The 14230-nt window shown below is 47.9% G+C and overlaps 1 protein-coding gene across 6 annotated transcripts in view; it reads left to right on the top strand.

Annotated features, from left to right (window-relative positions):
- The window catches only part of Myo7a (myosin VIIA), a 91347-nt gene extending 86315 nt beyond the window's left edge, over positions 1-5032 (top strand). For all 6 annotated transcript variants that reach the window (XM_045145460.1, XM_004656248.3, XM_004656249.3 and 3 more), the window contains 5 exons: positions 672-857; positions 1266-1382; positions 2323-2406; positions 3271-3390; positions 3944-5032. In XM_045145460.1, coding sequence (XP_045001395.1) covers positions 672-857; positions 1266-1382; positions 2323-2406; positions 3271-3390; positions 3944-4033 — 597 coding nt within the window. In that variant the 3' untranslated portion in view covers positions 4034-5032. The remainder of the gene's footprint in view (positions 1-671; positions 858-1265; positions 1383-2322; positions 2407-3270; positions 3391-3943) is intronic.
- The last annotated feature ends 9198 nt before the right edge of the window (positions 5033-14230 follow it).

Below are 14230 nucleotides of genomic sequence, written 5' to 3'. Positions count from 1 at the left end.
TAGGTAGAGGAATGAGTAGATGGGTTGCAGGCAAGTGGAAAGGTGGATGGGGAGTGACTGACCCGGGTCAACCAGCAGTATGTCCTGGCCAGCCTCTGTTTCCCTGGCCTCCCAATAGTAGATAAGATGGTCCTAGGGCGACAGGAGCCTGTGGGTGGTGCTGGCTCTCCAGAGGCTATGTCTCTGCTTTGGTCAACCCCAGCCTCCCCCGCCCCCCCGCTCCCTGCATGCTCTGGTTCTGAGTCTGGAAGTTCAGGGAGGTGGGCGAACTGGTTCTATTGATGAAGCCCAAGGGAGACACAACAAGAGGCGGCCGAGGGAAGGCAGGCCCAGGAGAGACAGGGTGTGGAAGTGTCTCAGCTGGTCAGTCTGAGTTTCCTCATCCTTGAAATGAGTCTGTTCCCCTCACTGATCTGTTAGGAGGGGAAGCAGACAATGTTCCAACATGGCCACACTTTTAAACTACAAGGTGCTGACTTGGTGGGGGCATACCTGTTCCTTGCCTGTCCTTTTGTGCAGCTCCTGTGTGGGTGGGGGGTGGGCAGGGCTATCCGAGGCAGAGCACATGTTTGGCCCAAGTGTAGGGGAAGACAGGAGTCCACAGCCTTGCGGGTGGAAAGGGGACCTTCTTCGGGGTCCTCCAAGCCTGCACCCTGCTCTGTTCCTGGCAGGAGTTACCCAAGTATCTCCGCGGCTACCACAAGTGCACGCGGGAGGAGGTGCTGCAGCTGGGGGCGCTCATCTACAGGGTCAAGTTCGAGGAGGACAAGTCCTACTTCCCTAGCATCCCCAAGCTACTAAGGGAGCTGGTTCCCCAGGACCTGATCCGGCAGATCTCGCCTGATGACTGGAAGCGGGTGAACCAGAGAGGGCATTGGGAATGGGGCCTTCTGGGTGGGACCTTGGGCCCCCCCATGGGTCAAGGTAGTAGGTGATGGCCACCAGCTAAGGGGAGCGCCTCTCCTGTGTGTGACGAGGGCGCCCCCCCATTCCATCTTTATCTGTTCCATCCTCTAGTCCTCTGTGCCAAGGATCTAGTGGCCCCATGGTATTCAGGTGCCTGGTCCTGGTTACCACGGTGACTTAATTCTACTCGATACCCTTTGGCCTTCCTGCATGGGATGGGAAGATTAGAGGCAGATTAGCTGGGCTAAAGGGGACCCTAGTGGCTGCTAGGACTCTCTGTCCCCTGCCTGGTTGTACCAGTGGAGACAGGCTGGAGGAGGGCGTGACAGTGACCCGCCTTGCCCCGCCTCCCCTTGCAGTCCATCGTGGCTTACTTCAACAAGCATGCAGGCAAGTCCAAGGAGGAGGCCAAGCTGGCCTTCCTGAAGCTCATCTTCAAGTGGCCCACCTTTGGTTCCGCCTTCTTCGAGGTGAAGGTATGCCATGGGGCGTCCCTCAAAGAGCACGGAGGAAGAAAGGGGGGATGAGGCAGCATGGCAACTCCCCCTTGGGACTGAGGGTGGCAGCAACAGCCTCGGACACTTAATGGCATTGAAGGAAGGGACGCACCCTAGGCCGTGGCCTGTGAAGTGTGTTGGCTGAGCCCTGGGATATCTGAGGGTTCCGGCAGGGCACACGTGTCAACGGGCCAGAGTAATGAAGGGTGGCCTGTGCTGGGACTGTGGGGAGGCTCTCATGAGGTGGCAGACGAGATGCCCAGGGGCGTAGCCTAGGGAGGCTTCCTGGGACCAGTCACACTGAGCTTTCCAGGGGAGTGCTTGTGGCCCCCGGCTGTGCATGCGGAAAGGCCCAGAGGCCTGAGAGGTCAGGTGTGAGCAGGACTTGCAAAGGGTTAAGCCTAGCTAGGTGGGAGGTGAGAGGCAGGGGGCCAAGCAGATGAGGGGTCAGGGTCTCCTCCTGCAGGCGGCAGCCCCAGAGGGTTTGGAACTTGGAAGAGAGCGCCAGATGGCTGCTCTGGCCACGGGATGGAGAGCGGAGATGGGCCACGTCCCGTGGCAGGGGTGGTGTGAAAGGGTGAGGGGCTCTTGAGAAGCTTGGCTGTGTGAGGAGCAGGAGGCTAGTGTAGGGCTCAGTGGGGGTCCTTTTAAAAGCTGTGAGCCCTTGGGGCTCAGTTAAAAAAACAGCCAAGACTAGAGAAGGGATGGAACTGTTGCTGGGGACCATGAGGGCTGTGGGCAGCCCGTGGGGGCTTGGCAGAGCCAGGCCATGGCAGGGCTGCCAAGGTCTCTGTACCTCTGGCTCCAGGCAGGCAGCAAGCCAGCATGTTGTTTTGGCTGGGAGTGGCTTCATGCCTGTCTCCAGATGTTTTTCCTGCTCTGGACTCCTGTCTGATGGTTCTCAAACTTCCCTTGGCAGCAAACCACAGAGCCAAACTTCCCTGAGATTCTCTTAATTGCCATCAACAAATACGGGGTCAGCCTCATCGATCCTCGAACCAAGGTGAGCAGGGACGGGTGTGACCAGGTGGAAGCCTGGTTCTCTTCGGGCACCACAAGCCGAGGCCCCAGACACAAGCCCTGACCAGCGGCTGTCCCACTCCAAATCTGGCCAGGGAAGGTGGTCGGGACTTGCCTTGTTTCCTTCCCTACCCTCATTGACTCCACCCGCATTGCTCTCCTCTACTCATGAACAAACTTCTTCCTGCTAAGTCCCACAAGAGTCCTCTCAGTGCTTGGTCTTGTCGCGTTGCTGGATGCTACAGACCCCCCTCCTCCTTCCAAAACAGCCTCTGCACGTGCTGGGCAGGCAACAGCAGCCTGGGCTGGGGGAACCATTTCTTAAGAGCCAGCAAGGCCGGCCCCACCATGTCCCTAGAAGCTTTTCACCTGGGTTGTGACAAGCGCTAGTGACCTTACCTTGCTCTGGGGTGTTTGGCCATGTGTGACTGGGCTGGCTGTCTTTCTTGGTCGCTCTTTCTCAGATATCTCATGGGCTTCTTCTTTCACAGCCCATGGACATTGTGTCCCCAGGGCCTTGCCCTGCTTTCTCCTCAAATTCTCTCTGGCCATCCCACCCAGGCCCGTCTTGTCCATCTTCCCAAGCCACTCACTTCTCCCAAGTTGGTTTCAAGTACCCAACAACCTCTTGACTTTCTTTGGCATCCATCCACCTGGCCCAAACCAAGCAGAGAGCAGGAAGGCACCTGCTACCCCGGCAGCCAGACACACAGCTGGCCTCTCTTGTGCCTCTTCTCATGTGAGGGGGCCAGGCCTTTTGAGAAGGGGGTTCGATGGGCTGGAGCTGGGGTTGAGTGAGGACACAGGGTAGAGCTGTGCTCAGCTGTGTGGCTTCCTGCTCTCCCAGGACATCCTGACGACTCACCCCTTCACCAAGATCTCCAACTGGAGCAGTGGTAATACCTACTTCCACATCACCATCGGGAACCTGGTCCGCGGGAGCAAACTGCTCTGTGAGACGTCGCTGGTGAGCGTTCCTCCTTGCGAGCTTGCCATGGGCCCCTCTCTGTCCTGCAGCTACAGCCATCCTCGGAGCCCTCCTGCCCCCGCAGCAAACGTGACCTAGGGTCTGGGTAAAGGATCAGGATGGGGTCAGGTCCATTGGAGGGCTAGCTTGGGCTTAGTCATGATGAGGACAAAAATGTTGACTCAGCAGGTGCTGGTTCAGTATCTGGGGATTGAGCCTGTGGGCCTTTCAGCCCCAAATCCAACAGCAGTCATTAGCCATGAGACCTAAACTGAGCTCAAACTTTCAAGAAGTAGCTCAACTTTGCAGTCATTCCTGGTGGGAGGCGTCCAGATCAGAGGGGCCACAGTCGGGGCTCAGGGTGGTGTCACGCTGCTTGGAAAGTAAGCCCCCTGGCTGGATGAATCCAGCCCCTTAATTGTAGATGGAGACAGGACTTGCACTGCTTCTGAGATGTGCCCAGCACAGGGTGTCCTGGGAGCCATGCCTGGGTCTGAGTGGCTCTATTATATATAAAATGTGCTTTGCGTATTTTCTCATCCACGCTTCCAAGGGCTACAAGATGGATGACCTCCTGACCTCCTACATTAGTCAGATGCTCACGGCCATGAGCAAACAGCGCAACTCCAGGAGCGGCAAGTGAACAGTGGAGGAGGGCCCGGCTGTGGGGCTGCTCCCTAGACAGCAGCTGCCTCAAGTCTATTAGCAATTCCCGCAGCTGGGGAGGACCGCAGCCATCCAAGCAGGGAGGCTGCACTGGTCATCCGGAACTGCCCACTTCAACTGGGCCTCCGATCCATTTTCTATGAGGTCAGGGCCTCCCTCCTTCCACCCTCAGCGCCTGGGTCAGTTCTCGCCCTGCCTTGCTGTGGCTTTCCCGGTGTAAGAGCCCGCTGGATGCCCCCCTTGATTCAGACCAGCCGCGCCACATGATACCTCGTGACTGTGTACTGAGGGGACAGAGGAAGTGAGAGATGATCTAGCTCTCCACGTTGGGAGCAACCAAACCAAATATGCACTGAACTGGATGCTCTGAAACCCAGAGGACTGGCTTATGTCCCATACGTTCAGCCTCCTTGGCTGGGGGCAGGGAGACAGGCCGTTTTTGTGTATGACTGTGAGTACTGGACCCCTGTTCAATTCCCCCCATCACCTCAGGGCATAAAGTATGTGTTTCATCCTCTGGCCCTGCAGTGGTCTTTGCTAGGGAAGGGCGTGGGTGAGGACAAAGACCTGAAAGGGACTGGCTTGTGTCACAACTTTCTCAGTTTGTGCCTGCCAGACCAGGCTGGTCTCCATTTGGGTTTGGAGTGCTTGAGCCCAAGGTATGCTCAAAAGTGCCTTAAAGGGACCAGCTGGGATGGGGGGGGGAGCTGGGCACTGGTTGAAAGGATGGGGACCTAAGCATGAGTGAGGAAGAGGTGAGAGTTTAGGGGAGGAACCGGTTGCTGGCTTACGAGCCAGTGGAGTCACAGTGTTCCTTGCATGCTGCCAGAAACTTCTTGGCTCATCAAGAGATGTCTAAGGACAGGGCTAGAGAGATGGCTTAGTGGTTAAGGCACTTGCCTGTGAAGCCTGAGGACCCAGGCTCAATTCCCCAGTTAGCCAGCTGCACAAGGTGGCACATGTGTCTAGAGTTTGTTTGCAGAGGCTAGAGGTCCTGGTGTGCCCATTGTCTCTCTCGCTGTCCTTTTTTCTCTCTCAAATAAATAAATAAAATATTTTAAAAATGAAAACCATAAAAAAAAAGAAATGTCTAAGAACAGTGCTTCTTGGGATAAAAGGCTTCCACGGGGACCTGCACAGTAGTGCACTGGGACCAGGATGAGAAAACTAAGCCTGGGCCTGACTGGGGCAGGTCTGGGATGGGGCAGGAGTGATTTGGGGAAGGGCCGTCTTGTGGACAGTGGCTGCGATGTGCCTAGAGATGTGACAGTGAGAGTCCCTTTGAGGTGCCAGTGTTTGCCACCTCCCTCCAGGTCTCCTTGACACTTCAGTAAGGCCAGCCCGCCACATCTATGTGCCCAACAACTCCTCAGAGTGGTCTCTGAGCAGATGTTGCCCATAAGCGGAGGCCCCAAACACGATGGCCTTGCTTCCTGGGGTGACGCTGCGGCCATCTCAGGAGGCAGTCTGCCTCACCACTGTCCACATGGCTCTGCAACCAGCTGGAATGAATCTGGGCCAGGCAGGCGCTTCAGTGGTGGTCTTCCGGACGCCACCATACTTGTGGGAAGCTGAGATCCAGATGGAATGTGGACGGGTGAAGGCAGCAGAATTCAATGTACTATTGCTAATGCTGGGCCCAGACAGAAGAGACCTGAGATGCTGTTCTAAACTCTATTTTCCTCTTAAGGCCAAAGGCTATTTGTTGAGTGAACATAGCGTTGTGGCCATGAACCAGTGACCCTCAGGCATCAGGAAGCATCCCATTGCACACCATCAGAAAATACATGTGGAGCAAGGAGGCTCTGCCCCTGACTCGTCCCCATGCCACCTTATCATCCCCTCACTCCGGAGGATGTCACTGCTGAATCCGTTCACCAGTCTGGGTGATCACAAGACAGCCAAACGACACACTGCTTACCTTCTAGCTTTCTGAGAGGTTGTTTTTATTATGGGCTGGTGTGACCACAGCCACTCCTTCAATAGGAAATACAACTGGGAAGAAGCAAGCCTGTAACCCCCGAGAGCAGCCAGTTCCTGGACCATGACCACATGCCACTGTTGCCCTCTGCCCATCACCTTGAGGAGCGTTTTTGTAAACAGCTGGGCCCGGTGGGTCCATGAAAGCTTCCAAGGTCCTTATGTATCCCCTCTTGATCGTTCTCCACGATCACCACCCTTAAGCACAGTGAGGAAGAGGAAGAAGGGGCGAGATGTGACTCAGTCTTCTACTGTGGGAGAAGGAGGTCATGGTGGAAGAGAAGTCCTGGGGGGTGGGGGAGAGGAAGCATCTGTGCAGGGGTCTCACCATGTTTTGTTTGGAATCTTCTGGTGATTCTCCAAATGGGAACTTGGTTGTTGGATAACTGTCCCTCTTGGTGATTTCACATCCCTCTTAGGGGATATTGGGGGCTTGCAGTTCTTCTTGGGCAAAACCTGGTAAAATAATGTCCTGCTTGGGGGTCACTGGTGGTGTCACATTCTGTTAAGAACACTGGTGGTCTGACATTGACCTCTTCCTTAGGAGGTACTGATGTTTAATGTTCTTCTTAGCAAACCTAGTAAGCATAGTGTTCTTTTTGGAGGGATCTTAGTGGCTGGAAGGCCTCTTTTTCGAGGACTGCTGGGAGAGTGTGGGTGTCTGAGGGTTCTTTTGATCCAGTTTAGCTGGAAGGTGGACTGGGTTCAGGGTTTTCCATAACTTTTTCTTTGAAAGAAATTTCCTGCATGTCTGTCAGGAGGAAAAAAAAAAAAGACAAACAGATTCTTCAGATGTCATTTCCCCAATTATTTTTGTGTGCTATATGATGAACTCAGTCACCTCTTACATATTAGAACTGTTCCTACCCCGCCACTGGCTCATTTTCCTGTTTCCAATCCCTGCATAAAACATTGTGCAACCTTAACAGATACTCCACCAGTTCTCCCAGGCACAGAATGAAAAGAAAGTCAAGGCTACCACTAATATCATGCCAAGCAAAACTGTGTCTAAAATCATAAAGATCACTTCATTATTGACTTCAATGACATTTATAGAACACTCCACCCAATTATAGAATACACTGTTTTTAACACATGTGGTTCTGAGCATAAAAACAGTTACAACATGGACTGGTCAGAGGGCTTAGCAGGTAAGAATGCTTGCTGCATAAGCATGGGGGCCCAGGAAGACCACTTCAGTTCAGTGCCCCAGCACCCGTTCTGGACGTGGCCATGCAGGCATAGATGCCAGTGCTATGGGTAGCAAAAGACAGGGAATCACTGGGACCCACAAAAACAATAGCTACGATCTGGGGTGAGAGGAGAGAGAGACAGAGAAAGAGAGGGGGAGAGAGACTCCATCTCAAAAGAAAATAAATGGATGAGCAATACAGGAAGACACCCAACTTTCTTTCTCTGGCCCTACACCACACGTTCATCTGCACATTCACAAAGTCATAATAAAGAGACCCACATTATCCTAAGTGTATTCTCTGGGAATATGAAATTAATTTAGAAACCAGTAATAAAAATATCTGGAAAAGTTGGGGTTGGGATTATAGCTCAGTAGTAAATGTAGTAAATATGTGAAACCCTAAGTCTAACCCTAACTCCAAGTCTCCCCAGAGATATTCTAATATTTGGAAACTACAACATTTTTAAAAATAATATACCATTATTGTATGTATGGGTTATGTACTGTGACATTGCAGCACATGTATACAATAGGGTCAGAATAATTGCCATATGTATCAATTCAGACAGATTTCTTTTAGTTAAAAATGTTCAAAATCTTTTTTTTTTTTTTTTTTTTTTTTTTTTTGTCGAGGTAAGGTTTCGCTCTAGCCCAGGCTGACCTGGACTTCACTATGTAGTCTCAGTGTGGCCTCGAACTTATGGCAATCTTCCTACCTCTGCCTCCCAAGTGCTGGGATTAAAAGCATGCGCCACCATGTCAGGCCAAAATCTTTTTTAAAAAATTGTGTGGGGGCAGGCCAGGGCCTCTTGCTACTGAAAACTGGCACCAGATGCCCGTGCCATGTTTTTGAAACCAGCTCATATGGGTGCCTTAAAAATTGAACCCCAGGCCAGGCAGAGGTTGTAAATAAGCACCACTAACCACTGAGCAATCCCCTAACACTCCTCTGCTTTTAAATTTTTTATTTATTCGGGATAGAGAAGATGGCTTAGTGGTTAAGGCATTTGCCTGCAAAGCCAAAGGACCCCGGTTCAATTCCCCAGATCCCACATAAGCCAGATGCACAAGGTGGTGCGTGCATCTGGAGTTCATTTGCAGTGGCTGGAGGCCATGGCATGCCATTCTCTCTCTCTCTCAAAGAAATAAGTAAAATATATATTTTTAGAAATTTATTTATTCAAAACTTTTTTCACTAGCTATTCTAAAATACTGCCAACTAGTTACCCTGCTGTGCTGTAGACATCCGATGTCATCCACATGCACCCTGCCACCATTGGCCATTCTCTGCCCAGACTTCCTTGCCCTAAACCTTTCTTAGGCCGTGGTACCACCATTCTATTCTCTGCATCTTTGAAATCTACTTTTTATCTTATGCATATGTGGCATTTGTCTTTTTGTGCCTGACAGCCCTTTTAACATAATGCTCTGCCTAGTTCTGTCCATGTTGCTGCACATGACAGCATTTTGTTTATTATGGCTGGATAATGTTCATGTATATCATGTTGTTTTACCCATTCATTTGTCAATAAATGCTTAGGTTGATTCTATATCCTGGCTGCTGTGAATAGTGCTTCAGTAAATTTACGGATGTCTCTTTCACACACTGCTTCAGTTCCTCTGCACACACACCCAGCAGTAGGACTGTGAGGCCCCTCAGTAGTTTTATTCCAAGATTTCTGAGGAGGTTTTGTGCTGTTTCCACAGTAGCTATACTAATTTACATTCCCACTAAATATATGAAAATTATTCTTATTTCCCATCTTCACCAACATTTGTTACCTTTTTTTTTTTTTTTTTTTTTGATTTTTCGAGGTAGGGTCTCACTCTGGTCCAGGCTGACCTGGAATTCACTATGTAGTCTCAGGGTGGCCTCAAACTCACAGCGATCCTCCTACCTCTGCCTCCTGAGTGCTGGGATTAAAGGCATGCACCACTATGCCCAGCTTTATTACCTTTTTTGGTGGGGGAGGAAATAGCCATTCTAACTGGAGTGAGGTGATATTTAATTTTTTTTTTTTGATTTAATGAAGCAGAGTTTCACTCTAGTACAGACTGACCTGGAACTCATGCTAAGCCAGGTGGCCTCAAACTCATGACAATTTTCCTACCTCAGCATTAAGAGTGCTGGCATTACAGGCATAAGCCTTCATGCCTGGCTTTAATTTGCTTTTCCCTGAAGGTTAAGGCTGCTGAGCATTTTTTCATGTATTTGTTGGCCCTTTATAACCATCTTTTGAGGAAAGACTATGTAGCTTATTTGTCCATCTTTAAAAAAATTATTCGGAGACAGGCGTGGTGGCGCACGCCTTTAATCCCAGCACTCGGGAGGTAGAGATAGGGAATCACCGTAAGTTCAAGGCCACCCTGAGACTCCATAGTGAATTCCAGGTCAGCCTGTGCTAGAGTGAGACCATACCTCAAAAACAACAACAACAACAAAAAAAAAAAAAAAAAAAAAAGAAATTATTTGGGACAGGGAGAGAGGGAAAGAGAGGGACAGCGAGAGAGAGAGAGAATGGGCATGCCAGGGCCTTTAGCCACTGCAGACAAACTCCAGACACATGCGCTACCTTGTGCAACTGGCTTATGTGGGACCTGGACCATTGAACCTGGGTCCTTAGGCTGTGCAGTTAAGTACCTTAACCTCTAAGCCACCTCTCCAGCCCTTGTCCATATTTTAACTGGCTTACTTATTTTACTGTTGGATTGTTTGAGTTCTTTTCATGTCTGGAAATTAATTGCTTCTCAGATGAGTAAATTGCACATACATTCTCCCCCCCCTTTTTTTTTTTGATTGTCTCTTCACTCTTTCTTTTGGTTACACAGAATCTTATTTGACATAATCCCACTTGTCAATTTAGTTGCCCATGCCTGGGTAGTCATGTTCAAAAAAATCTTTGCTGAGACCAATGTCATAAAGTGTTTCCCCTATGATTTGTTGCAGTATGTCACAATCTTTGGTTCATTTTGACTGATTTTTATATGTGGTAAGAGATAAGGATGTAGTTTCCTTATTTTGCTTATGGGAAGCCAGTTTTTTCCCAAATCACATGCTGTGAACAGACTTCCCTTTCTCCAACATATGTTCTTCCCGCCTTGTCAAAAATCAGTTGGCTAAATAGATTACTCACTGAATGGGAGAAAATCTTCTCCAGCTATACCACTTACAGAAGCCTAATATCTAGAATCTACAAAGAACTCAAAAAACTAAACAATGAAAAATTGAACAACCCACTCCAAAAGTGGGGCAGAGAACTAAACAGGGAGTTCTTAAAGGAAGAATTCCAAATGACTAACACACACTCAAAAAAGTCTTTAATATTCCTAACCATTAGGGAAATGCAAATTAAAACAACTATGAGATTCCACCTTACCCCAGTAAGGATAGTAATCATTAAAAAATCAAATGAAAACAAATGTTGGTGAGAATGTGGAGAAATAGGAACACTCATTCACTGTTGGTGGGAATGTAAACTGGTACAACCACTATGGAAATCAATATGGAGACTCCTGAAAAGGATTAATATAAAGTTACCAACAGACCCTGTTATTCCCTTACTGGGCATTTACCCTAAAAGTTCAACATTCAAAGATGTTTGCTCAACCATGTTTATGGTTGCTCAATTCATAATAGCTAAGAACTGTAATAAATCCAGGTGCCCATCATTAGATGAATAGATAACCAAAATGTGGTATATCTACACGATGGAATTCTATTCAGCAGTAAGAAAAAATGACACATTGAAATTTGTAGAAAAATGGTAGAACTTGGAAAAGATCATTCTAAGTGAACTTGCATAATCACAGAAAGACAACTGTCACATTGTCTCATTCATCTGTGGTTCCTAACCTGTATCAGCCCAAGTTGCTGACATAACTGAATAGCATCTTGAGGCTTGGACAACAGGGATGGTAGTGCTTGGGAAAAGGGAAAGGGTTGGGGGGACACAAAACGAACCTAAATTGAACTGGTACCACAGAATCCTATATCCTGGAAGTCAGACTAAAAGGTGGAACCCTCAAGAGGACCTTAGGGGGATCACCTGAATTGAAGGGCCCTGGAGAAGGTGAGATGAAACCTAACCTCAAATTTTCCTGTTTCTCTTTCTTCTCTGTCTTTTTCTGTTTTCTTTTCCCTTGGCCTGGCCTGTAACTCCCTTTACTAGGAAGTGGTCTACATCCACAGTGAGTTGTTGATCAGAGATACCTACTAGATTTCCCCAAACAAACAAGACAGACTTCTGTCAGGGCACTTGATTACCTACCAGAGGTGAATGGTAAGACCCTACTGCTGAAGACATCGTATGCTGTTAGCATGGACCAAAGAGAGACCTGGTTGGAATCCAGAGGAGAGCCAGTTCCCAGGAAATTAGCCCATCTAGTGCTGCAAGGTGCTACATGAGCTATGGAGGAAAGTGGCCAACATCTGTCTGACCAACTCAAAGTCCAAGTGACTCAGAAGCAAACAACCTGACATGATGCTCACACAAGTGCAATAATGGCACACAGCCATGGTGGGTAACCAACTGCCATTGGATTGGCTAACAGATCCACTCAGTAGAAAGGAAACCATGTCTGGAACAGGGAAACAAATCATTATCCAGATAATGATTCGGTTTTCCATTTTCAAGCTCCCACTAACCTTAGACTGTAAGAGGGTCTATACCCTTTTTAATTTTCTCTAAATTAATGATGGTTATCCCATTTAAGCAGTGCTGACTTCATTCTCTGTTGGAGAATCTGCTTCTCTTTTTCAGATGGGAGCTGGACCTGAGGAGATAAACAACCCAGTGCATTGCTCCCCAGACCCAGCTGAAACCACAGAGGAATTGGGGAAATGAGCAAGTGTGCTGCTTTCTTACTGAATCTGATATCAGCACAAGGGTGATGGAGATAGACACTGAGGACACTCAACACCTACCAAACCAGAGATCCAGGAGCTCCAAAGAGCCCGTCATGGAAGTAGACTTAAAATGCTCTCAGTGTAGCTCAGGGAATTTTGAGGAAGAGGGGGCAGAAAAATTGTTAGAGCCACAAGTTGGAACATTATGCACAGTGACATTGCCTCTCTCCCCCGCCTATAATGCATGACTCACAATCCCCATGGGGTTGACCTGCATCTCCAACAAGGAAGGCCTCTTCAGAAAAGGAGCAGGGAAGCCGGGTGTGGTGGCGCACGCCTTTAATCCCAGCACTTGGGAGGCAGAGGTAGGAGGATCGCCAAGAGTTTGAGGCCACCCTGAGACTACAGAGTTAATTCCAGGTCAGCCTGGACCAGAGTGAGACCCTACCTCGAAAAACAAAAAAAAAAAAAAAAAAAAAAAAGAAAGAAAAGGGGCAGGAAGGATGAAGGATGGTACCAACATGTGTTGTTTACATACTAAATATGTCCATATCTAATAAAAAAAATCAGTTGGCTATAAAAATACAGCTTTATTTCTGGATTCTCCCACTCCATTGGTCCATGTGACTGAATGTATGCCAGTACAAAACTATTTGGGTTATTTTGTACAGTTTTATATATTCTATTTGGTTATTTTGTTGTTGTTGTTGTGCCCTTGTCTGGTTTTGTATTCAGAGTAAGTTTGTTAGAATGACTTTAGAAGGGTTCCCTTCCTTTTGATACTTCAGATTAGCGTGAGAAGAATTGAAGTGTTAGTTCTTGAAACATTTGGTAAAATTCAAGAGCCAAGCCATTAAATCATGGACTTTCCTTTGTAAGGAGACTTAATGGTAATAAAACTCCAACAGGAGCTTCAAAGGGACAAACAATACTAAAACCACAGCACCAATAAGGAACTTAACATAAATATGTCTGTCTCAAAGCCCACTAATACAAAATGGACAGAGGTTCTCCTCCCTCCCTCCTTTCCTTAGTCCCTCTCATTTCTCTTCCTATTGGGTTGGGGACCTAACCCAGAGCCTTGCTCATGATAAGCAAGCACTGTACCACTGAGCTACAACCCTAGCTCAGTCTGACATTTGTATTTATTTATTTACTTATTTTGGTTTTTCAAGGTAGGGTCTTGTTCTAATGCAGGCTGACCTGGAGTTCACTATGTAGTTTCTGGCTAGCCTCCAACTCACAGCAATCCTCCTACCTCTGCTTCCCAAGAATGCTTGGATTAAAGGCATTCACCACCATACCCAGCTCTGGCAGTTTCTTAAAGTTAAACCTATACCTATCACATGATTTATTCTACATTTAGTCATTTATCCAAGAAAAGAAAAGCATTAAAATCTTGATAAAGACATACATTTTACAGAAATGTACAAAGAAATTTTATTTATAACTCCAAACTGAAAACAACTCAAATGTCTATCAACGTGTGACTAGATAACAAAACTGTGGTACATACATACAATGTGTATTGTCTTTTTGCTGCTACAACAAAATACAAAGCCTGACTACTATATTAAGAAAGTAGGTTTAGTTAACTCTATGTTGGAGGCTAAAAGTCCTGTATCAGACAGCTCTATCAGTTTGGCCTCTGGCAAGAACCCCATGACAAATGGAACCAGAGTTGTGTGAGCACATTCAGAGCAGGACAGTCTCTTAACTGTAAGCCTGTAAAAATCAAACACAAGTTACATATGCATAAAGACACAAAGTAAGCTTTCAAATGCAAAAGACATCTCAAGGAAAAACTAAATCAATGGGAGATCTAAAACAAGTAGGGCAATTAATTAAATCCTGCAGCTCCAAGTCTGACACCTGTAATCAGTGACCAAGTCTCTCTCTAGGGTTCCAGTTCTGCTCCTCCACCCCAAATCTGGGCAGCTCACAGCTCAGGGAAAATGTCATCTAAAGCCAGCAGCTCTCCTTAGTGGCCATTCTGTAGTCCTGGCATTACCAGAATCGAGGGGTCTCCGCTGCAAACCACAGTCAATCCTCATGACTCCAACAGGCCTCCACCCAGGGACTCCAAAATCCTTGTCTCACATTACCTAGTGGCCATTTCCAAACAAACTACATTGCACACCCAATGACACCCT

This window comes from Jaculus jaculus, chromosome 3, assembly GCF_020740685.1.
Source record: "Jaculus jaculus isolate mJacJac1 chromosome 3, mJacJac1.mat.Y.cur, whole genome shotgun sequence".
NCBI lineage: Eukaryota > Metazoa > Chordata > Mammalia > Rodentia > Dipodidae > Jaculus > Jaculus jaculus.
The sequence above is the reverse complement of the archived record's forward strand: the minus strand, read 5'-3'. Positions and strand labels throughout refer to the sequence as shown.